Source organism: Chelonia mydas, chromosome 4, assembly GCF_015237465.2.
Source record: "Chelonia mydas isolate rCheMyd1 chromosome 4, rCheMyd1.pri.v2, whole genome shotgun sequence".
In the NCBI taxonomy this organism is placed as follows: domain Eukaryota; kingdom Metazoa; phylum Chordata; order Testudines; family Cheloniidae; genus Chelonia; species Chelonia mydas.
Genome location: NC_057852.1, coordinates 69,305,732 through 69,332,167, shown reverse-complemented (window position 1 = coordinate 69,332,167; position 26,436 = coordinate 69,305,732). Strand labels below are relative to the sequence as shown.

General features: G+C 38.9%; 1 protein-coding gene across 1 annotated transcript in view; it reads right to left on the bottom strand.

Annotated features, from left to right (window-relative positions):
- Positions 1–22,353, bottom strand: part of ANXA10 (annexin A10) — a 36,342-nt gene extending 13,989 nt beyond the window's left edge. The window contains exons 1-6 of the mRNA XM_043545331.1: positions 22,348–22,353; positions 21,343–21,424; positions 11,799–11,893; positions 3,516–3,629; positions 1,866–1,956; positions 975–1,054 (exon numbers count right to left, since the gene is read on the bottom strand). Of these exons, the coding sequence (XP_043401266.1) occupies positions 975–1,054; positions 1,866–1,956; positions 3,516–3,629; positions 11,799–11,893; positions 21,343–21,424; positions 22,348–22,353 (468 nt within the window). The remainder of the gene's footprint in view (positions 1–974; positions 1,055–1,865; positions 1,957–3,515; positions 3,630–11,798; positions 11,894–21,342; positions 21,425–22,347) is intronic.
- Positions 22,354–26,436: the final 4,083 nt, after the last annotated feature.

The following is a 26,436-nucleotide window of genomic DNA, read 5'->3' as shown; positions in this document are numbered from 1 at the left end:
TGACTGCAGCTCTCCATTTTCCATGGCAAACAGTCATTTGTGTACCTATTTGTAAAAACAAATGCAGGTACAAAGGTACATGTAGATTTCTGACAGTGCACCTGTTGCTTTTGACCCATATTGTGAAAGTTCCTAATTCAGTTTTCACGCTAAACATATTTAGATGCTTAAGATGTAATAATTCCTGAAATACAAACAAAATTAATTAGGGCACTAGCATGAAGGCATCTTTTTGATAACAGTATTTACTGTCCCCATTTACTGTCCCCAGTATCTTCTGTCCCTTGCCTTATGGCACAACACTTTAGGGTTTGATTCTGTAAAGAGTTGATCACCAATTTTGAGCTGTTGACAGTCTCGTAATTCAGTGAGAATTGACCATATCTCAACAAAAAAGCCCTCAAGCACTTTACAGGATCAGGTAGTCTGTAAATAATATTGACAATCTTCCTGCATGAGGTACCACCACAGTGTAAACAGCATGTTGTGTGGCAGATTTCCTCAGCACAAAGAACATGTTTTTTTGAAAACAGAAGGAATATAAAGATCTGTTTAATAATTTCTTGCATAGTCAGGTCAGCTATTTCTCCATTTTTCTATGTGACATACAAACCGTAATATGGACAGCACACTCCATTAATGAAAAAAATAGAGCTTGTGAAAGAAAATCTCATTTGGATATGAAGATACTTTCTTTTCCGAGCATAGGGTCAGACACTGGAATTTTCAGATTCTTGTTCAATAAAATACTCAATTGACTTGCATTCAAAAACCAAAGTGAAAGCAGATGAAAGAATTTAAATTCTAATCTTTCCCCTTTTTGCTGCCCCTTCAAAAATGTAGCTTTTCAACCATATTGAGCATGGATTAGTTTTAACTGTAGCCAATTTAAAATCTGAGGCTCCTTCAACAATATTAGAAGATGGTTCTGCATTTTAAAAAAATGTAGAACATATTTTGCGTTTGTACAGTACCTGAGCGAGGTTCAAAAGTGTGTCTCTGAAGTGGCCTGAAGTCTCAGAATAAATGTCTTGTTGAAGATCATTGTTGTATTCTGGGGTGAAAACCACAAAAAACTTGTGTTAAACGTGTAATTTGTAGAACACACAAATATTCTCTGAATAATGTTAGTGAAGATTTGCAAACAGCAATGAGTAACTAGAATAAAAAATATACTCAGTATATTGACATTTGCAAGTCTTTTAACACTTTTCATTCTGCAATGAGCAATAAATTGGCTTACTCATATGGGGATAGATCTTCAAAAGGATTTTCACAAGAGTTTAAGCAGGTTAGGCACCTAATTCACTTAACCTGCTTATGCACTTTTGAAAATCCCATGAGGTGCCTATCTGCATTTTTAGGTGCCTAAACACCTAAGACGATCCGGTCTGTAGTCTCTGCAGCTAGCAAGAACCTCAGTGACTTTTTACCTAAACAGTGACTGTGGATTCAAGCCTAAAATGACAATTACTGTAGAATTAGTGAGATACTTATAAGATAGAGAACAAACAAACAAAACCCCTCCTTCTCTTTAAAGATTTAAAGAGTTTAATCTTCCTCCAAAAGTTATAATCCAAAAATATCAGTCTGTGGACTGAGAGATGTTTCAAAGATCACAGAATCCTGAATGTCTAAAAATACTGAGATATTTTTATGATAATACAATAAAAATTTAAACATTTTGCTTCAGCCTTTGATGTACAATTATCCTGAAACAAGGAAAGAGGGAAAACAATTGGCTTTAAGAATTCATCTTTGGAAGTCTAGCTCTTTCATTCATGCAGCTATATCCAGAACACACTTAGTCCGAATTGGACCCTTGCAGGATATGCTACTGTATACTTAAATAAAATAAACAATACGCATTAAGTAGGCTTCTTTCATTTGGAAGATCTCCCCATTTGATCTTGAGGCTAGTATATCAATAAGACAGTTCTCTTCCATGTCTGCTCCCTGAAAGGAAAAAATAGCAAACAAGCAAGGTCATTGCTAGTAGAGATAATGGCTTCCAATACAATTGTAATATTTGTCAAGGACTGTGAAAGAATGATAGCCTCTGTTTGAGGAGTTCATGGTTTATTTTTATGGGTTATTTCCGTGTTAATAAGAGTACTGATTTCAGTCTTTTCAGGGTTACTGATTAGCTTTAGTGTAATTAGTATTAGAACTGAACCTCCAACACTAACACTTAAAGTTAAGCATGTGAAGTGTCCTATTGCTAAGGCAACATGGAGAGTGAGACAATGCCCTACCGAAGGGGAAAATGCACTGGGATGAATTTCATTCCTAGGGAGCAATAAAGCCCTTTTAAATATGTGGGGCTTTGTAAAGAATTAAATGCATATATCAAGCATGCTGTCCCTAATTGTGCTAGGGGTTTAGACAATTTGAAATGTATTTGAACATCAATAACATGCTGTGCTTCCAGTTTCTCTTTTTTGGAATTACTTAAAAGTATGTTTTGGAATGTTTACAACAGTACTTGATTTTTACATGAAATATTTCTTCATTACTGTCATACCATGTAGGATTGCAAATCATTACATTTCCCCACAAGGTTGTTGACTTCAGTTTGTGAGTTTGAATTCAGGTGAGTGGATGCTACATATACTACTTTTGATAGGTGCATACAGCTCTTGTTAATGACAATGAGAATTCTGCATTTAGAACAGGAGAAGAGTATGCCAGCAAGACCCCAGTTCTGCAGAGTTATGTATATGCATTATTTTAAGCATCCGAGTAATCTCATTGACTCCACAATTAAGGTACAAGAGTATAAAAAAGCACAAACTTGATTCAAATGCAGAAAAATTCTAGATTTGCCAATCCTGGTCAATAGTGATAAAAATAGTACTTCTGAAGCTACTAATGGGCTATAATAATCTCACTGCTAACCATCATTTTAAAAATATACCAGTAGCTCTAAATGTGCCTTGATATCAACTGTTAAAAAAATGACAAAGTTGGTGCTCATTTTATTTGCTGGCAATGACTGCTTAATACAATAAAATAGTTCCTAGCCTTGAAAATGGGAATGAAATTAAAATGTTAAGGGATAGTCACTGATTTATAAAAGAGTAAGGTAGGTATTAGGGTGCAGATCATGCAAACACTTAGCCTTATGCACGTGAGTAGTCTCATGAGAAAGATTCAATGGGACTACTCATATGAGCATATCTAAGAACATGTGTAAGCATTTGCCGGATCAGGGCCTTACTTTTCAGTTAAGAAACCATACTATAGAAATATGTTATTTTCTTCAGTTATCTGTTTATATTTATCTGTTAAATGATTGCTGTATTTTTAAGGCTAGATTATTTATATTGCCTTTAATATATAAATACATGTAAATTGTATAGTACCGAATATTTCTTCTCTCCCACTAAACTGAGAAATGCCTTTTTAACAGTTTATCATTCAGTTATATGTCAAAGAATCTATGAAACAGATGTGAATTGTTGTAATCAGTGCCTATAAATAATTGTCTAAGTATTTTTGAGTTAGACAAGCACCTTCATAGCATGCCAGAGCTCATGGGCATCATAGGATGCAGGTGGATACATCAGGCCAACCATAATGTCTTTGAAGTGATGAGAGAGATTCTCTTTCAGGTCCATAATCAAATCCTTGGAAAAAAGATAATCAGGATTATTGCGGTACTCTTGCTGTGCAGTGGAATATTAATCACTGAAAGCATTAAAAATAAAAACTAGCAATTATTTTTGTGATATAATAAAAAGATGAGCCCTGCAGGTTGGATTGTGGCTACAGTTAAGTAACAAAAACTCTTCTCAAAGCTGTGCATATCCTTGTTGATAATATGGGCAAGACTACTGTACATCAAGAAAGAAAAAGAACACAGCAATGTTGGTTAATTAGAACATAGGTGAAAAAACCCCTAATGTTTAGAAATGGAAAAGACTGACACTGGTAAGGAAAGACATTTGGGGCCAAATTTTTAAAAGGGTCTTCAGTCTGCTTTGACACATTCTCCCTCAACTTGTGTATGCAAATCTTTATGAACCCAGACCCTTAGATCTGTGTCTATGGAAACAGCCTTTGCGGGAAGTCACCACAGCTATATTTTATGGGTTGTACTCAACTATATTTGTAAGTAGGTTTGTAATGTAGAGCTGGACAGAAAACAGTTTTCCCGGCTGGTAAAACGTGTCAAGATTTTGAGAATGGACTCATTCCACGTCTGGATGAAACCAAGACCTTTTTGAAGTTATTCAATGAAAAAAAAAAAAATAGGCGACTCTAGGCTGGTGATTATGGCACTTGCCTGGAATGATCTGAATCAGGCAGAGGGAGACTTGAATATGAGTTTTTGTAACCCTAGGTACCCTAACCACCAGACTATTGGCTAGTCTGCTTACCCCCTCTTTCAATCTCTTTTGCTGGAGTGCTTCTGGAGTGCATACAAAATTAACTCTTCATTTGAGCAGGGACTTGAACCTCCATCTCTGGTTAGTGGCCTAGCCACTAAGTTATAGTCAGTCACTCTCTCAAGCAATAGTTAATTATTTATACAAAATGTAACAGCTTCAGCAAGCAAAACGGAGCAAGAGACACAGTGATTTGGAGCAAGGACTCTGTTACATAGGCCAGAGGCATGCTGTAACCACAGGACTATAATCTCTCTTAGTCCTGTTCCTCCCTGACATTCCATCCTGGACCTGAGGAACTTTTCTTGACAAAAATTTGTTGAACCTAATCCCTTCCTACAAAACATTTCTGTTTTGACAAATCAGCATTTTTGGATTGAAATAAACCTTTCAGCCCAAAATTCCTCTAGTCATATGTCAGGGAGAAGAGTTGGAGTTTAGTCAGGAATCTAAAATGGCAAAGAAGCTGTCCCTGATGAGAGGGGCAACATGAGGGAAGGTTTTATCTTTGCTTATCTTTCCCTATTTTCCAGCACCCTTCCTCTGCTATACTTTGTGAATACTAGACTTATTTAGTGAATGTGTCCATTTGCATTTATCACATTTGCTGGGCTTTTGTCTCTTGGATACCAGTACTTGATTCCTGTTAAGGTTAATGAGACTTATGGGTAAGTGCTAAGTAGCGAATGTCCCCCTACTTGGTTTTAACAAAGAACATGGAGCTGTAATATACATGGGAAAATAAAAACATTGCTGCATATTGTGACATATCACATAGTTATACTTCTTGGGGCAGACCCTCAGCTGAGAATCTTCCCCCTGGAAACTACATACTGCTTCTTCCTCACTGCTAAAGGATTCTCTTCATAGACTCTTTCTTTGGGGTATAGGAGATTTCTAGGGACATTTCCCCCCAGTGTTATTCACTCCCAGACAATGAGAAATCTTGTTATTAGCAGTTAGTGTATGTCTCTCCCTTTTTGTTTTTTATTTTAACTGAATTCAGGACTTGTGAAAGGTACTGGATTAACAAAACTAGTATGATGGCACTGGAAGCTTCTCCACAGCCCCATATGCATGCCTCTGCACTGATCTATAATGTGCTTATTGAGGGGATGAGAATGTCCATGCTCACTCACTCCTTACCTGTTTGAGGCTTTCAACTCTTAAGACTGCCAAAAAGCTTGTCACTTGCAGTAGTGGTGTGTTATTGTGTGGATACCTATTCACTTATTTCCTATACACTACTAAGCAGGCATCAGGACCCAGATCCACAAAGGACCCAGATTCTTAGCATCACACTGTCTAACTTTTAAGTACCTCTAAATCACTGTAAATTCCGGGTTAGATGCCTAGACTCCCTACACAATGCATGGAGAGAGATAGGCACCTGAGAATATGATCCATAAAAGCCAGCATGCTAGGGAGGGAGCTGACAAAACTAGCCAACAGCAGCTGCTTGAGGAGAGGGGTGCCTAAGTCCTGCCACTCTCCCAGAATTAGGCGTCTATGTCTGAGCTGCAGGGAGGGACCTATCTCTGCATTCGATACACAAATGGGAACCCATCTCCTGGAGCATGTTGGTTTAGATACCTGAGCTATTTCTTGTGAGATTGGCTTATGTGCCTGCCTAGCTCCATACTAAATGGGATGAAGAGGAGATGGACTCCCTTTTAACCACTAACCGGGGGTTAGGGTACTCATATGGGAGAACCTAGTTCAGTTCTCCCTCTCCCCATCTGAAGAGGAAAAGGGATTTGAAGAAGGGTTCTCCACTATTCAGGTGAGTGCCTGAACCACTAGACTATGGCATATGGGAAATGACTGCCGAGGAGGAAGTACTGCAGAAAGGGATCTGGGGGTCATAGTGGACCACAAGCTAAATATGAGTCAAATGTGTGACGTTGTTGCAAAAAAAGTGAACATCATTCTGGGATGTATTAGCAGGAGTGTTGTAAGCAAGACATGAAAAGTAATTCTTCCGCTTTACTCCGTGCTGATTAAGCCTCAACTGGAGTATTGTGTCCAGTTCTGGGAGCCATATTTCAGGAAGGATGCAGAAAAATTGGAGAGAGTTCAGAGAAGAGTGACAAAAATGATGAAAGGTCTAGAAAACATGACCTATGAGGGAAGACTGAAAAAATTGGATTAGTTGAGTCTGGAAAAGAGAAGACTGAGAGGGGAATACGATAACAGTTTTCAAGTATGTAAAAGGTGGTTACAAGGAGGAGGGAGAAAAATTGTTTTTCTTAACCTCTGAGGATAGGACAAGAAGCAATGGGCCTAAATTGCAGCAAGGGAAGTTTAGGTTGGACATTAGGAAAAACTTCCTGTCAGGGTGCTTAAGCACTGGAATAAATTGCCTAGGGAGGTTGTGGAATCTCCATCATTGAAGATTTTTAAGAACAGGTTAGACAAATACCTTTCAGGAATGGTCTAGATAATATTTAGTCCTGCCATGAGTGAAAGGGACTAGACTTGATGACTCTTGGGGTCCCTTCCAGTCCTATAATTCTATTCTTGGGGGGGGGGAGAGGGTATATCTCAATCTCTCTTGTTGAAGCCATTCCACTTTGTACTAAATAATTAAGTATTAAGTAGGTGAGAGAGAGTGAGAATAACTCTATAATCCAGTGATTAGGGCACTCACATGTGAGGTGGAAAACACCTGTTAAAATTCCTTTCCCTCAGGCAGAGGGGGAAATCAACTGGGGTCTCCCACATAGACGCCGTCTCTGTGGGTGCTCCGGGGCTGGAGTACCCACGGGAAAAATTGGTGGGTGCAGAGCACCCACCGGCAGGTCCCCGCCCCGCCCCAGGTCACCTCCGCCTCCGCTCTGCCTCCTCTCCTGAGCGCGCTGTCGCATCCTGCGTCTCCCCCCTCCCTCCCAGCGCTTGCGCCGCAAAACAGCTGTTTCGTACAGCAAGCCTGGGAGGGAGGGAGGAGGAAGGAGAAGGAAAGCGGCGCACCTGGGGAAGAGGCTGGGCCTGGGTGGGGATTTGGGGAGGGATCCAATAGGGGCAGAGAGGGGCGTCGTCGTGGCGGGGCCGGGGGGGAGCACGAGCACCCACCGGCGCCAACAAAAGTTGGCGCCTGTGATCTCCCACATCCCAGGTGAGTGTCCTAAGCACTGGGCTAAAGTTTATAAGGGAGGATGTTAACTCCTCCTCCACCCAGCTCTTTGGTGTGGAGAGAGCCCTATTCAGAGCACAGCTACTGGATCAGGCTTTGCAGGTGAGATGGGCAGGAGACCATCTATCTTTGCCTAGCTTGAGGCATGAGATAGGCCAGGGTGCCTGCCTGTGGCAGAAGATTAGGCATATAGTGAGTTTTTTACTGTGGAAATGTAGGCAGTGAGCTTTGGCTCCAACTGAGTGAGGGTTTTGTGGATTGCAGTGGTGCCTTAATCTTGAAATCAATGGAAGTTAGGAGCCTAAATACCTTTGAGGACCTGGGCCCAGATTCCTACTGACCTGAAGTTGTATTTGAATCAGTGATCAAATGGACTCCAATCCCATAAACCAGTCAGTCCCCCCGCCTCCCCCATGTATATCTTCTTTCAGTCCGAAGATAGAGACTTTGCTTTTGATGGACTGAACCAAAACTATTAAGGGTGTTTCTTCCAATGCAACTTGTCTTAAACACTTTTTTGTGTATTGGTGAAGATTTTTCATTACCAAGAGATCCATGGGGATGGTGGAAAAACTATAACTGAAAATAACAACATAGTTAATATAAAAGCCTCTCTATCTCTCAGAAGGAGAATAATTAAAGATAACCACAGGATTTCTGAGTATAATTAATTTAGTAAACATAGTAGCAATGAGGAAGGAGACATACAAATTAAAAAATGAATTTATGATGAAGAAACAATATGTAATCTTCCCTGAATGTGCATTAGATACATTTGACAACTACTAAATCACACACAGAATTGAAATTAATTCATTAAGACATTTTACTGCTGACAGCATGCCTGTGGGAATATGGATTAATAATACAAATGGAGACCAATTAAAAATTACCCCCTGCAATCAGAACTAGGGTAGAATGAAGAGAAGTAGTGAAAAATAAGAAAAGACAAATCTAAGTTGTCATTATTAAAAATTGCCAATTGTCTCTCTGAGAAATCCTTAAAGGCTAATTGTAAGAAGGAATCTCTAAGTTTCTGGATATGTCTGAATCACCCAGCCAGTTCAGAAGGTTTAACTTCAGCATTTGCTTTTATCCATTTCTGCCTTTAATTTGTCCCATTTCCAGTTTGTAATTCATGTTAGTGTCAATATGAACAGGATCCTATTGGAAGCACAATAGCTACCATATTAAAAATTGATCTAGAGAGAGGTCTAAACATGTGAAGTTGATATGAGTGTCTACACAGTGGACTGTTCGATGAATTAAAAAAAATCAAAACAAAATATTAAAGCTGAACATGTCCCATGAGAGAGAGCTATAAACCAGAGAAATGGGATAGGGATGAGGAAGAGAGAGGGAGGATGTGGAGAAGTGGCAGACCCTTAGCATTTTTGCCTGCTCCTTCAACCAAATAGTAACTAATTACTGACCCCCATTTCCACATCACTTTACATAGGGTTGGCATAAAGACTTTTGGGAAGGTTAGCAAAATGCACCCAATAATTGACTAATTTAACTTAATTTGTGTATCGTTAGACTCTTCTCTACCCCACACATTCTGCTTGTTCCTTTTAACATTAGCAACTTGTTTACATTGAAAAAAGGGCTAAAAACTTTCTTTAAAAATGAAAGCAGAGATTCTCCTTTACATTTCCAGTTCCTCCTTATCATGAGACCTGCAGCCATCAACGTTACAGGGCCAAGAGGCTATTCCTGGGAGGTGGGAAAAGGAGGATGAATTTAAGGTAAAATTGACCTAGAGGAACCTATTCTTTGTTCTGTTATTTATTGTTTGTTTCAGGATTTTAAAATGGAAATCCAAACTGTTGAATTAAATAGACATAACAGGAGTTATCCTCCATTAATACAGAATATCTCAAACCACATTATGTGAACTCCATCCCCTAAAAAGGAACTGGCAATTCTTTCTGGAAATAATATAGATTTATATCCCAGTTACCCATAGGTTCAGTAATTTAAAATAAAATATCATTTACTTTTTTTATTTTATTATAATGATAGCTCCAGTTGCAGGTAATATTCCAGAAAAATATCAGAGGAGGACTTGATGAAAAGAAGTGCTGTGTACAGGGTTTCTGCTGTGGACTGTACACACACCTGAGATGAGATTAGCTTGATTAGATAAACTCAGTTTCTTAACAAAATACAATTAAAAGTTGTTACAGTGCCTATAATGAACACTATTTGATTTTTTAAAACTGTTGACTCAATCCCAAATAATAACTGGTATGGCAGAAATCACTAAACCTCAATTACCAACTATTTCCACACACACTGTCTGAGATTACCACAGTTTTCACAACACTTAATGAAGGAATTTATGGTAACTGTGAAGTAAGTGTTGGCAAAAGCTAACTCTTTAATGGCAACTACTACAGTTACATTAGAGAGGAAGGATGATATAGTGGTTAGGGACACAGCCTACAACTGGGGAGACCTAGGTTCTGCCACAGATTTCCTTTGTGACTTTGTGTAAGTGTCTGTGTCTCTATTCCCTTTTGGTAAAGGGGGATAACAACACTACCTACTTTACAGGGGTGTTGTGAAGATGGACAAATTAAAGACTGAGGTATTCAGTATAGTGATAGGAGGCATAAAAGTAGTTAAGATATCTAGGTAATAGAATTCACTTATGTACATACTGATGTTCTAGTGATTTCAATTAAATGGAAGTAGAACAACAGAAGTTGGAAGGTGAGATGAGCTATGGCTTAGTTGTAGTTTATTCATTTTGATTTATAACACAAAAATCTTTCTTTACCTTTGTTTAAAGACATAATAATCCAGACAAAATCATCAGCCCACTCCCTGCAAACCAGAAAATAACCAACTAAACATGAACATGAAGTTCAAACAGTTCTCCCCTCTACCCATAAATACCAGCTCTCCTTTTGACCCTCCATCCCTTCATTATCTCAGAAAACAGGTGGGCTTTGCAGCCTATATAAAAATCAACAAACTTGGGCAATTTTGGATCAGGGAGGGAATAAGTTCAATAGTTAAGGTCTGTTTATGGAGAACACCCTCCCAGCTGAGAAGCTCCACTATAAGTATCAAGACACTATAAGTATCAAGACACTCCACCGTATAGCTGAGGAGCTCCACTATAAGTATCAAGACACTTGTCAAGGAGAATCTCTTTTCTCAGAGTTGTGGTGAGCTGGTAGATTGAGGGGGACTGGGTGATCCAGAGTTCAGGGAAATTGGATTTAACTCAAGCTATTGGCCTAATTTTTATTATGACTGAGGAAAATCTGGTCAGTTTAATCACAGGATTTTTCATTAGTTGTGTATTTTTTGTATATAATAAAATCTGACTCTTGCATTGCCCTTTGCATCTGTAGAGTTCAATGCACTTCACAAAGAAAGTCAGTATCATTATCCCAATTTTACAGATGGGGAAACTGAGGCACAGACTGACAACATGGCTTGCCCAAAGGCACCCAGCAGATCAGTTATAGGGCTGGGCATAGAATCCAGGTCATCGCTCTAGCCACTAGGCAATATTGCCTCCTCTGACATGTATAAGAGATGCTAATGTTCATGGTAGGTGCTTTTAATAAATTTAAATAGAATATTTAAAAAATAGAATCTGATCAGAAGACAAAAGCTACCCAAGCTTCTGTCCTCTCATATTTTAAAAGCATGTGTGTGTTTGTGTGTGTGTGTATTTCAATATAAAATTGGTGATGGTGTATTATCACAAAAATTGTACCACATCACTTCTGGATGTGAGCAGATCTGATCTCATACAAGTTTTGAAGCACCTTACAAATATTATTTACATATCACCATATCTCTATCAGATAACTTATTTCCTATGTACCAGTGGGTACTCAGTGGCACAGAGAATTTAAGTAAAATGCCCAAAGTCACACATTGTAATCAGGAGAACAAACTATATTTGAGAAACTGGGGTGAGGGGAAGATAGAGGTATTTCTAAAGAATGTATGTAAGATCAGTAGAGGAACATGGAAAGTTTCTTCTCCCACAGTTCACTCACTACCTCGTTTCCTTCTTAGTTCTTTATGTCTAAACAGATGTTTAACTTCCACTGTCACATAAATGATAAATGACAGTCTAAAACCTGCAGAGGTATTGATAGTCATATAAAGTAGTTGTCTGTCAATCAGGTGGCGATACAGCTTCATGCCAGAGATTGGGTTCCAGAAAATGACCTGATGAAAAGGCCAACAGCAGTAAGTACAGGAGAGTTATAAATGTGGACATATGCAAAACGATATCATACCCTGCCATACATTTCCCTGTAAGCCTCTGCAATCATAAGTCTTTGTGCATTGCAACGCTGTGTTAGAATATCAATCACCATGTCCTTTTCACAACCTGGAAAGGAAACAAGACCAAATGCTTAAATTAAACTTTTACTTATATTTATCATTGTTTGGTGAGTGTAAGTAAGATACCATGTTTTGTTCAAATGCATTAACCACATTTCTTGCAGAAAAAACTCAACAGATTAATATCAGATTGGTATTTACAAACATCAATAATATTTATCATGCTTATGTACCTTTCACTTGCTGGTGTACTACTGACAAATAGTCAAGAAATCTGTATTATCATCAGATGCATTACCATACGCTCAAGGGGAATGGGCTTGAAAACATCAGTAAAATTGGATTAAAGCTTTCATCAAATAAGAACTAGGCATTCAGGTAGAATTTATAGCTAGGACTGGAAAGTTGAGTTTGGATGTGACAATGCTCATTAAATTGTCATTTTTGAGTTATTGATTTCCAGTAATGGAATGGCCATTCACAGAGGGACCATTGGTTGTAAAATTGCTGAATAAGGTGCTCAGTTAGATGGTGTAAAATAAAATGTTGAAGGATTATTTATTAATACTGGTTTCTGAATGATGCATTAGGACCAAGGGTTACTTTGTGGAAGAAGGTTATCTATGATTATTAGTTTGTAACTGGTGATTAGAGCTCCCTGCTAAATTTATGCAATCAGTGTATGACTGCTAAAACTCAAAAGAAGATAGAAAATAATTCACAATTAATTCACTTATTTTGCTTTTACCTGCCAAAAGAGAACTCCTGATGATTTGATATGACTTGTTTTTTTAATGACATTCCCAGACAAATTCTTTCCTGGTGGAGCTCAATTGATTTTAGTGGAGATAGGCCAAATTCATCTGTTGTTTCTTATATTTATATGTGACCTGCAGGAACTGTTGCTGCTGAAAACATGAAATAATGTTTTTTCCTGTGTAAAAAGAAACACAATACTATGTTCTTGTTTCTTCTTTTTACATGGGAAAAATTATTGTTTTAAGCAGCAGTTATTAAACCAAACCTTTACTATTAATAATCTTGTCTGTGGTGTGGGGTCAGACACTGAGTGGGAGCATAAATAGTTTGGGAATTACTGAAGGTCATTTCAGAGAGGCTACATTTCAGAACCATTGCAACAAAAATCACGGATTATCTGCTGTGGAGCAAAATGTTTCTCCTGATTTGCATTGTAGACTTAGTCTTAGAATTTTAATTGCATCAATTTATGGAATGTGATGTTTTCAATGCTGATGATGCTTGGTCAAGCCTCACAACTTTTAACTGAGCACTGAAATGAGTCTGACACAGCAATGAAAGAGAAGCCTTGGAAAATGAATAGAAAATCCATTTGAAAAGCTTATGAATACAATAGTGGCGCACTTTTGTGTATCGACCGACTTCTCTGCTGCACCCAGAATCTGCTAGGCATAACAGAAAAGAGTCATTTGCAACTCCCTGATCGTGAGGCTGGTGCTACACTGATCCCAGTCCCAGAATTCTTCTGAGCCAACTTAAGGCGATTAGATTAGAATCTAATCTAGATTAGACCAATCTAATCTAGATTAGACCTAGACAAATTGGAGGTTTGGGCCAAAAGAAATCTGATGAGGTTCAATAAGGATAAGTGCAGGGTCCTGCACTTAGGATGGAAGAATCCAATGCACCGCTACAGACTAGGGACCGAATGGCTAGGCAGCAGTTCTGCGGAAAAGGACCTAGGAGTGACAGTGGACGAGAAGCTGGATATGAGTCAGCAGTGTGCCCTTGTTGCCAAGAAGGCCAATGGCATTTTGGGATGTATAAGTAGGGGCATAGCGAGCAGATCGAGGGACGTGATCGTTCCCCTCTATTCGACACTGGTGAGGCCTCATCTGGAGTACTGTGTCCAGTTTTGGGCCCCACACTACAAGAAGGATGTGGATAAATTGGAGAGAGTCCAGTGAAGGGCAACAAAAATGATTAGGGGTCTAGAGCACATGACTTATGAGGAGAGGCTGAGGGAGCTGGGATTGTTTAGTCTGCAGAAGAGAAGAATGAGGGGGGATTTGATAGCTGCTTTCAACTACCTGAAAGGGGGTTCCAAAGAGGATGGCTCTAGACTGTTCTCAATGGTAGCAGATGACAGAACGAGGAGTAATGGTCTCAAGTTGCAATGGGGGAGGTTTAGATTGGATATTAGGAAAAACTTTTTCACTAAGAGGGTGGTGAAACACTGGAATGCGTTACCTAGGGAGGTGGTAGAATCTCCTTCCTTAAAGGTTTTTAAGGTCAGGCTTGACAAAGCCCTGGCTGGGATGATTTAACTGGGACTTGGTCCTGCTTCGAGCAGGGGGTTGGACTAGATGACCTTCTGGGGTCCCTTCCAACCCTGATATTCTATGATTCTATGATTCTAAGGCCCTATTAAGAAAAACACCTATTAGATGTTTAATTTTCAGACATTGTGTCCTGTTAACTTCACTAGGACTACTCATGTGCCTAATGGTAAGCACATGTTTCAATACTTTGCTGAACTGATGTCTTAAATTCCACTGGCTAGTAAAGGCTTCCCTGCACAGGAGTGCTGTGCCAGCTGGGGATTGGTGGATTACAGTAACCATCCAGCCAGGCATCCTCCTGGCCAGGCTGGGAAAGGAATATCATACACAAATTCCTTACCAGCTGAGGACTCCCCACATGTGGAAAATCCAATTTATGGGGCCAGGATGTTTCAGGAATAATTCCAGGGCAGCCAATGGAATTATATAAGAGAAAAATGGGAGAACTGGGGACATATGTAGCTCTTGCCCATTGTTTCTCGGTTACTCTTCATTCACTTTGAGCAATATTTTCATTAATATGCAGTCAGTATGACTGCTAAAACTCAAAAGAAGGTAAAAATAATTCACAGTTAATTCACTTATTTTGCTTTTATCTCTCAAAAGAGAACTCTTGATTTGATATGACTTGGCTTTTTAATGACATTCCAAGGACAAAATCATGTCGTCTCTTACTGGAAAAGTGGATGATTCAACAGGTTATAAAAGAGTGGTGCTTCAGAGATACAAAAGGGGTAGAATTCCAAGGAAGGTGGCAGTGACTTGCACAAAGCTGAGGTTTTAATACTCTTATATTGATGGGCCAGCCATCCTTATCTTTATATCAAAAAGCAGCAACACCCTGAAAAGAATAATTAAAAGAACCAGCCAATCAAAATACAAGTTATGTAAAGGTCTTTACAAGCTAAACTGCACTTTTAAATTACATTGACTCAAGGCTGTTGCAGGAGAACAGACAACTGCTTAATAAACCCTTTGCATGACCAATAGGTTACAAATGGTACTCACAGAATGTGATTCTGTGATCTTTGTCAGATTTTTGTTTAACAGACATGACGATATCTAGGACAAACCTTAAAGTTAAAGTCTCTTAGGCCATTGTATTAAACATGCAAATGTTTATGTATTATTGTAGGATGGCATGTAACTTTTTAAAGGGGAGGCAGGACTAACATAAATACTATGAAGTGTTATGTGCTTCAAAGGACTCTTAAAACAATTGACCAGACAAGACTGAACTTTTGGTTGAGTGGGGTTCCTAGGAAATACTTGGGAAGAGCGGAATGCAAATTATTCACCTTAGGAGCTATTTTTTTTTTTAAACTGTGCCTTAAAGATAAGCCTATTGTCTGGCAGATTACCTATTCATGGTCTCTTCAAAGGTCCAAATTATCTAAAGGAGGGAATCTAACTAATGGGGAGCTAGTTCTAAGTGAAAGCTGCTCACCAGAGGAAAACCCTGTCTGGAGGGTTTGAAGAACTAATTAGAGGGGGGTGATCTCTGATAGGCTTATTAGTATTCATATAAGCTCTTAGCTTTAATGTTTTCTCCGTAATGCTTTCACCTTAAGAATAAAAGGGTTTGCTTAGAAAAAGTGAGGTAACTTCTAACTACTAGCAATTACAGTGTTATTAGTCTTTGAAGAGCAAATAAAGTGAAGAGGCTGGCCATTTAGGTAGCCTGGCTTCCTGGGGGATAGTACAGTAGAGGCAGGGAACTTTTCAGCCAGAAATACCCCAGTCAGAAGGGAGAGGTGCATGTATCCATCCAAGAGTGATGACAGCAGAGGAACCAAGAGTGGATGTCCTTGCTGGATGATGGGGGAATATAGGTGCAGTTACCCTGAACTGTGACATGTACTGTACCTGCTAAATGTTAGGGATGCAGCAGATCAGACTGCTTTTCAATTATTTTTATTTAATATTTGCACTGTGGTAGCAACCAGAAGGCCCAATCAGGATTGTGTCCTAGTATTCTATATGCTGTACATACACATAAAACATGGTCCCTGCCCTGAAGACTTTACAATCTAATTTAAGATAAAAGTGAATGTAACAAATGAGATGGAAGTAGAAGAGAAAACTTGGGTAACAGCGATATGAAAATGTGTATAATAGGCTGTATTAAAGTAATAGTTCCCAATCACAAGGTTATTTTCAATAACTGTGAGTCTCCCAGTGGTCCTTGACTAAGGTATGGTCAGTTGACAGGTTCTGTGGGCATGACACTAGAAACAAGTCAATGGGGGACTGGAAGGAACAGTGATAGCTTTACAAAGAGCTGATTTAAAAGTTACATGATTTTTTCACCAAAAGATTTTACTTAAAAAAAAAATCCTACATTTTTCATTTCTTGAAATTCATGAAAAAAATCCATCCAGCCTGTAGCTCATCAAAAACTATGACCAACTTAAATGAAAACTTAAAATATTTCAGGATATCTTTAGTTGAAAATGGAATCTGATGAAAAATGTAATTGAAAACTCAATATCTACCAATGCTATTTGCAGACTATTTTAGGGAGATCGTACCATTCATTTAGAAACACAAATGGATAAAGGTGGCTAGATGTCTGGTAAGTTTTTATTTCCATCTATTTTTAAAAAGAAAAGGAATACTTGTGACATCTTAGAGACTAACCAATTTATTTGAGCATAAGCTTTCATGAGCTACAGCTCACTTCATCGGATGCATACTGTGGAAAGTACAGAAGATCTTTTTATACACACAAACCATGAAAAAATGGGTGTTTACCACTACAAAAGGTTTTCTCTCCCCCCACCCCACTCTCCTGCTGGTAATAGCTTATCTAAAGTGATCACTCTCCTTACAATGTGTGTGATAATCAAGGTGGGCCATTTCCAGCACAAATCCAGGGTTTAACAAGAACATCTGGGGAGGGGGGTAGGAAAAAACAAGGGGAAATAGGTTACCTTGCATAATGACTTAGCCACTCCCAGTCTCTATTCAAGCCTAAATTAATTGGCAAACACCTACAAGATCTCTATCAAGCATTCTTACAACTACAATACCCATCTGCGGAAGTGAAGAAACAGATTGATAAAGCCAGAAGAGTTCCCAGAAGTCACCTACTACAGGACAGGCCTAACAAAGAAAGTAACAGAACGCCACTAGCCGTCACCTTCAGCCCCCAACTAAAACCCCTCCAACGCATTATTAAGGATCTACAACCTATTCTGAAGGACGACCCATCACTCTCACAAATCTTGGGAGACAGGCCAGTCCTTGCCTACAGACAGCCCCCCAACCTGAAGCAAATATTCACCAGCAACCACATACCACACAACAGAACCACTAACCTAGGAACCTATCCTTGCAACAAAGCCCGTTGCCGACTGTGTCCACATATGTATTCAGGGGACACCATCACAGCGCCTAATAACATCAGCCACACTATCAGAGGCTCGTTCACCTGCACATCCACCAATGTGATATATGCCATCATGTGCCAGCAATGCCGCTCTGCCATGTACATTGGTCAAACTGGACAGTCTCTATGTAAAAGAATGAATGGACACAAATCAGATGTCAAGAATTATAACATTCATAAACCAGTCAGAGAACACTTCAATCTCTCTGGTCACGCGATTATAGACATGAAAGTTGCGATATTACAACAGAAAAACTTCAAAACCAGACTCCAGCGAGAGACTGTTGAATTGGAATTCATTTGCAAATTGGATACAATTAACTTAGGCTTGAATAGAGACTGGAAGTGGCTAAGTCATTATGCAAGGTAACCTATTTCCCCTTGTTTTTTCCTACCCCCCCACCCCCCAGACGTTCTTGTTAAACCCTGGATTTGTGCTGGAGATGGCCCACCTTGATTATCATACACATTGTAAGGAGAGTGATCACTTTAGATAAGCTATTACCAGCAGGAGAGTGGGGTGGGGGGGAGAGAAAACCTTTTGTAGTGGTAAACACCCATTTTTTCCATGGTTTATGTGTATAAAAAGATCTTCTGTACTTTCCACAGTATGCATCCGATGAAGTGAGCTGTAGCTCACGAAAGCTTATGCTCAAATAAATTGGTTAGTCTCTAAGGTGCCACAAGTACTCGTTTTCTTTTTGCGAATACAGACTAACACGGCTGTTACGCTGAAATCTATTTTTAACACTTTCACTGAATCTGCGAGGGATGAAATATGAGTGTCCGCTACAATGTACCTTACTTTTGTTACACATGATCGGACTGCTGATCATCTTCTGTGCACTTACATGAACTAGTGGTTGTTTCTTCAATAAAATTTCAGAGCATTAAAAATGGGCAAATGAGATTAGTTTGCCAAATGTAGTTTCACATTAGTAACATTAAATCCATATTAGTAACATTATCATTCAGTGTTTTCATTAATCAATTACCAGCTTTATATAACCCTTCCATAAATACTACTTTATGTAACTGACATGACGATTTTCTATATCAGCAAGTCCATTAATGAAATTGTTTTAATCGTCATGTTGCATCTGACTTGGAAAAATGGTTGATTAATAACTAGCTTCTCAAATGTCAAATAACAAAGTGTTTAAGTGAAAGTTACAGGTAACCCACAGAAGTTTTGGAATGGAAACTTTAGTGATGGGTAGCATGGTGTTAGAGGAGGATAGTCTTTAAGGTTCTTTAGCATTATTCTGAATGAATTCTTGATTTTTTGGGATTATGCAGATTTTATTGTATGAATTTTAACTCATAGGTTCTATTGTGACAAATTTGATATTAGCAGCAAGAACTATGGCCTATGTTGCCAAGTGCTGATCAGGGTAATAAAACATTCTACAGTATAACTACAAATTCTGAATAGAATGTCATCAGTCTGTAATACAGTAAATTAAGTCTTGTTTAATTGGCAGAGCACCATTTCCTCACCACATGGCAGGCTGTTGGCTCTCATGAATGACATGGATGCCATTTTATTTCTCATCTGGAGTCCGATCACATGCACACTGAAGTCAATAGCAAAGGTCCCATTCCGTTCAATGATGTAGCCTCAGATTCAAGAAGTGTGCAGATTCAAATCCAGTACATTATTTTTTCTTTTCAGAGAATAGTTACTTCAGGAGGTTTGTTTATAATGAAAAATGGTTTGTCCATCCTTGAAGTTAGTGCTCAACACAGCAATTGTTTATCTCCATAAATAACATTACTCATGTGAATACTCCCATTGTGCTCAGTGGGACTACAAATGTGAGTAATTTTACTTACATGCATAATTGTTAGCTAGACTGGGGCAACAGACTGCCAGCTCTCAGGGCAAAGGCTGTGGGGAGTAAATGGACATAGCTTCATTGAAGTCAAATTGCTTTAATTTTGTAGATAAGTAGTCATGCATGAAAACAGAAGTTTGTTCCCATGTTTTTACATGATTAAGTTTAAAGTATATTAAAATGTGTTATTGCAATTTGTATTTAATAGGTGATGGACAGAATATTGTCTATTTTAATCCCAGTGAAAATATGACTCATTAAAAGTTCTTGCTTTAAAAATAGTAAAATACGAGAAACCTTAACATGTAACAGCGTAATCAATCAAAAAGAAGAGGCTGATTGTACTTAATAATACTCCTTTTTGGTATTTCCTGGGACAAAGTATACATAGGTAAATGGAGGCACATACGCGCCACTGAAGAGAATGGCTGGACAGAATGCCAGATTTGGTGTTTTAAGTAGGGCTGTCATTTAATCACAGTTAACTCAAGCGATTAACGCAAAACAAATTAAAAAGGGCCTAGCCAGTGTAAAGGGGCTGAAGGGGAAACGGCCCAGGGAGAGAGACGGACAAAGGGAGAGAAGGAGGGCAGGCAGGAAGGCTGCCGCCAAAAGGTCCTGGGTCGGAAACCAGAGTAGAGGGTGGGCCTGGGTCCCTCCCTTCCCCCTTGCACTTCTACCTGGCCGTTAGGAGTGGCCATCATGGACTGCACCAGACCCCTGCCAAAAGGGGTTAGCCTTTGGGGGTGTTGTTGGCCATTGTGGCTGGGGCGAAGAGAAGGACTGCTGATAACACCAAACCCCAGGAAGGGGGTGAGACCAGAGCAGTGGGCACTGCCGGAGAGCAGTGTCCTGAAGAGGATGCCGCAAGCTGAGAGCAACGCGGGTCGAGATGCCAATCTAGGGCAAGAGACAGACGGGACAGCACCGGCAGAGGGCGCTCCACATGAACTGAGCTAATTCTCAGAACGAACAGCAGGAGGCGCTGTGGTGGTGAGTCCGGACCCCGTCACAGCAATAAAGAAATTGTACTACAGTGCTTGTATGGAACGAATTGAAAAATACAATTTCTTTTATCTATTTTACAGTGCAAATATTAGTAATAAAAATAATATAAAGTGAGCACTGTACACTTTGTATTCTGTGTTGTAGCTGAAATCAATATATTAGAAAACATCCAAAATATTTAAATAAATGATAGTCTATTATTAACAGTACAATTAAAACTGCAATTAATTGTGTTTTTTTAAATCTCTCAATTAATCGTGATTAGTTTTTTTAATTGTTTGACAGCCATAGTTTTAATACTTGTAAAAAGCCTAGCAGAGTGAATTTGAAAGTTTCCCATGCAGACAGCTATCCTGACTAGGAAAATGTCTGAGTCAAAGATTCAGTATTCTGATCCCCAGAAATATCAACAAAACCCAAAACAAAAACCTGAAGAGAAAAAAATGCTTTGGTGAACTGCATTTTTGCCTGGTTTTTGCTTTCAGTTCATAGATTAGCAATTCCTCAAGAGGAATCAATAAGGTAATCTTGTCTGGTTTTTTTCAGCAATGATTGATATTTTAAAAGCCAATATCCTTTGAGAATAGCTAATTTTAGATGTCATAATTAAGAGACTTTTCTTTTGTCTCAAGAGTGCTGGTGAAATAAAAGATAACCTTTAGGAAAAGGCAGGTTAGTACAAAAACCCCAAAAGCTTTGAATAAATTGTCATAGGCTTGCGTCTACCCTGAACATCTTCTAATTCCTTCCAATGCAATTGCACAGTTTCTTTTAATGTCAGTGATATATGATTTTTAGTTAAAAAACAGTTTAAAAAATCATTGCTTATCTCTTTCCATTCTTGATGCCTGTTTCTACAATTGTTCTTGTTCTAAAGGTGTTTCCAAGGATGGGCTGAAAGAAGAGATGGCTTGGAATTGTCAGTCAGGATACACACCTATTCCCTGTAGGGCTCCCCCAAGCATCTGGGCATCTATAACTGGATTGAAATTTGGAGCTGGGAAGATTGTTCCTTGTATCTGCTAAGGGGGAAAAGAGATAGTTAGTGTTATTTGTAACTGATCATTAATTATATACAAGGTGTCATCAGCAGAATTATGAATGAACCACAAGATTTTGGAACCCTTGTTCTTATGAATAGTCCTTCCTTTAATGAGTAAAGCACTGAAACCCTCTGCAACCTATGTTTGTAATGAGTAAAGGTTGCAAGATCAGGCATCAAACCTGTTTTTTGGAACCCATTGACACTCAAAACACATACTTTAGTTTCTATGAGGTTACTAAGCAATATTCCACAAGTGACCAGTAAATAATATATTAATCCTTGCATTCCAACCTGATTAAAGGGACACAGTCAACTTGATGATCACATTTCCACTGAAAATTGGGTTGAAAATGACCTATTATTGCAAATAGCTCTTACAGTTACTATAACACCTGAGATTAGAGAAAAGATATTTGTTTACTTTAAGTGCACAACACGCAGGTGTACAAAGAGAAAAAGGGGACAAAGGATGTTCAGACATGTTTGATGTTGGTCTCAGGCCCACCTGAAAAACATGAGGGGAAACACCTTTAGCAATTAAAAAAAAATAGAATATTGTCTGAAGGATGCTCCAACTGAAAGCAATGCTTTAAGTTAGCCACTTTCAAAAAATTCAAGTTGAGGAAAAATGAAACAAAACAGCGCCATTCAAATATAGTTGTGAGGATTATAAAGGAATAGGATGCCCCACACAGAATTCAAACAAAGATCTTCCTCTGTTTAACACAGAGTTCTAGGGTTTTGAAATTGTCTTTGGCAGTAGGAGAAAGTAAAAACACGACTGGCATTCAGTTAAAATGCTCTCTGTCCAGCTTTAAAATGGTAAAACATCTGGAGCAGATTTGAGATACATGGTCCACTGTTTCAGAAATAGTTGGCAACTAAACAGCATCTTACAGTCATACTTAGCACTAGAAAGCCATTTTAGTTTAATTTTCTTAAGATCAAGCAGATGTTTTATTGCTTAAAAAAGCCACCAAAATATGGACATACCAGAAAAAATCATTTCAGAAGTGGAAATTTTAATTAATTCCAGTCTGTTAAATTTAACAGAGCTGTTGAATCTAGCACTCACAATAGATCGGTAACCTAAGGCATGCACATGGAATTTGTTTTTAAGATTGGGTGGAAAGGATGTTTTCATAAGACTGATGTGGCTTATGGATATCTCGAGATGGATGTGAAAGATCAATGGAAACAATCTAAATCTAATTTGTCCAGGTATTTCCATAGTGTCCAGTACAGAGAAAACTTTGCAGAGATTCTTTGATGTATTGTTATATAGACATCATTTATATTATAGGCAGATGCGATAGAAAATAATTACAAAATCGCATGAAACTGCTACTCCTACTTTATTCTGAAGTTATTTTTCTCAGCCTAATTCTCCAGCCTCTAAGGGAAAAGAGGTTATCCTGCAGAGATTCAGTTAGAGTGAATATACTTGTCCTGGCATATAAAATGGTTGTTTCTATTTACCCTCAAAGAAAGGTTGTAATTCAGAGGTGAAAGATTATGGTATTAATGTTCTTTCACTACACACGCCCACCTCTGAATCTTAACTCTTCCAGGGTAAATAGAAACAACCATTTCATATGCCATACAGAGGTCATATGACTAATATCAATGAAGTATCACAGGTGTGGTCCTTTCTAAGCATTATCATCTCGGATGTGAAGTCAAAAGTGGAGGAATTGGAAGAATAGTAACAAACATGGAAGGGTTAGAGGGAATGATTTATGAGGAAAGATTAAAATAACTAAGGTCCTGATGCTCTCACTGGCTTTTTATGACTAATTCCTGTACCTGTATGGAACAGCATTGACCTTCGTAGGGCTTCATATGGACACAATAGTTCATGTGAATCCAGCTGCAGGATTGGGGCTTAAACATAGTCACTGTTTAGCCAAGCTATACAAAGTGAAACAATTGTCAGCAAAAATGTGAAAGGTGTGATTAAATAGGGAGGAATTGTTTGGCATGATGCAAAATATGATAGCTAGTAGTAATGGAATTAAATTAAGAAAAAGGAAAGATTCCTGACAAACATCTTTTTAGGTTAATCAATAGTCTCCCAAATGGTGGAAACCCTTTAGCAGAGACATTTAAAAGTAGACTGAACACAGTGAGAGAGTAGATTGTAGAGAACAATTTCTTAGTGGACAGAAGGATGATGTCCAGAAGGTCTTCTCCATCTCTATTTGCTATGATCCATGTCCTCATGTCTGCCACAGAGCTTCAAGTGAGCCAACCAAAAGCTGTGGCAGACATGAAGCTATGGGTCATAGTGATTAGAGATGGATAAGACCTACTGGACACTTAGAACCATCCTTCTCTTCACAATCTATTTTCTCACTGTGTCCAGTCTACTTTTAAATGTCTCTAGCAATGGGTTTCCACCATTTGGGAGACTATTAATTTTTTTACAAATAACTTTTTCCAAAAGATATAACCTGCCAATCAGAACCGAGATGTAGTGAGCATCAATGATTTGTGCTCACAAGTACATGTTCATGAAACTCCCAAAGCAAAATGGATTTAAGTCCCTTCTGTAGAAAAGAAACAATTACTAGCATATGGCTTAGGGGTGATCATGAGCACAGAGATGGAGAGTGCATAAAGCATATGCACTCTTGTCCAGAAAAGCACCAGACAATATTAATTATTGATCTTTGACAACAGGCCTGATCCTTGCATATGCTGAATGTCCTCAATTGGCCTCTTAAGAGGCACTGCTCAGCTAAGTATACCAGGCCCAATGTTAGTAAGGAAAATCCAAGCCAATAAACACCCAAACTACATTACCATAAAAATCAAAGGAACGATAATTTTAAATAGAATAGAATTACATATGTAACTTCAAGGTAACTCCTTCTAGAAAACACAGCACAAGAAAAACATTTTAAATAAAAATCCTAGAACAAAATTTGAGCAAACAGCTCTTTCCAAAATATTAAATTACCTCACACAGTACTTACCTTTGACCTTGGCTTCTATCTCACACAAATCATAGAATCATAGAATATTAGGGTTGGAAGAGACCTCAGGAGGTCATGTAGTCCAATCCCCTGCTCAAAGCAGGACCAACACCAACTAAATCATCCCAGCCAGGGCTTTGTCAAGCCTGGCCTTAAAAACCTCTAAGGATGGAGATTCTACCACCTCCTTAGGTAACCCATTCCAGTGCTTCAACACCCTCCTAGTGAAATAGTGTTTCCAAATATCCAACCTAGACCTCCCCACTGCAACTAGAGACCATTGCTTCTTGTTCTGTCATCTGCCATCACTGAGAACAGCCAAGCTCCATCCTCTTTGGAACCCTCTTTCAGGTAGTTGAAGGCTGCTATCAAATCCCGCCTCACTCTTCTCTTTTGCAGACTAAAAAACCCCAGTTCCCTCAGACTCTCCTCGTAAGTCATATGCCCCAGCCCCCTATTAATTTTTGTTGCCCTCCACTGGACTATCTCCAATTTGTCCACATTCCTTGTCCACAAAGGTTTGTGTCAGAGTCCACTTGCTGATTAGCTGGTCATTGTAGCTCTCATTTAACTTTGACCGGTTTCTCAGCAGACCCAGAATTCCACCAAAATACAGTAAGTCACTGACCTGAACTTTGTGTTGCTACATATAATATTAAGGTCTCCATTAAAAACCCTAAAATACTAACAACTCAGTGGCTGGCTTTTATCTCAGAGCTAGTATTATGAAAATAAATTTAAAAAACCCCAAAGAACTGTGCTTCTTTAAGAAAGTGCCCTTCTTATTTGTAAGATGTGTATCCCCGTCCTTATAATTTGAAGCTTTGAATATCAATTTTCTGGCAGGAACACTTTCATTACTTTATTTTCTGAAAGCCATCCTGAAGCACTTTTTGTAAGTTGGATCATTTGATACATCTAGTTTGAAATCTTTGGGGATCCAGCATGTACTAAACTTCATTGCATCTGTTTTTTTCCCAAATCTTCATAAAATTCAGATATAGGTCTGAGCCAAACGCTGTATCTGAACTTTGGACAAGTTGAGGCCTGACTCCAATGTAGTAACTATATAGTAATTCCTCATTGTCTTCTGTATGTTACATTTACAAACCTTTTAGACAGGACCAAAGGATTCCAAAGAGCTTTACAATATTCACTGAAAGTTAGGCAAAGGAGAGGGATGACAGCCACATTGTGCTGGACACTGGTGATTTCAAAGGACCTGACCCCCAACTGGTGTAAATGAATAACTCTGAACTAAATCCTGCCTCGGAAGTCAATGGAGCTATGCTGATTTATACCAGCTGAGGATCTGACTCTCTGTATTCTGTGGCATGTGGCAGCTTCATACTGCACCATCTTGTGGAGACATGATGGTGCATGGAGAGAAACTGGGGAAAAAGGTATTTGGAAAGGAATTCAGATCTCCATGAGTCACTGTATGTTAGTGCTAGGTCATGCCTGGCCCTTGTGCCAGTGCATTTGGTGGGGAAAGAAGGAAGATTGTGGAAGGAGCTTTCACTTCTGCTTGTGGCACAATTGCAGCACTTGTTCTTGGGAAAGTGCAGAGACTACTCCCAATTAATGCCAGGGGAGCAAGCCACCCAGAAGAGAAGTAGAGGACACACCCCTATCCTTTGTGCACTTCATTTTCCTTACGCACTGAGGCAGAGGCCAGCCACAATCTGTTGCATGGTCATTTGAGAGACAGATTGGGGGTATGGCTGAGTTAAGTTAACTCCATTTTGTTATAAGAATGCAAATGTGTGATTGTAACCCACAGTTTGCATTGTAAGCATCTTAGGAAAACCAGACTAATCTTGAGAAGGGCAATCTATTCTAGACAGTGTGTGCTCACATTAGGCAGTGGGACACCTTGGAGACGACTATCGATGAGAGAGCCATCAATGTTGAATGATTATTCCCTACTAGACTAAGGGGTTTTCTACTAACAGGGCCTTTGACTGGACTCTCTACACAGAAACCTTTCTGGGAAAAGAGGGCTGGA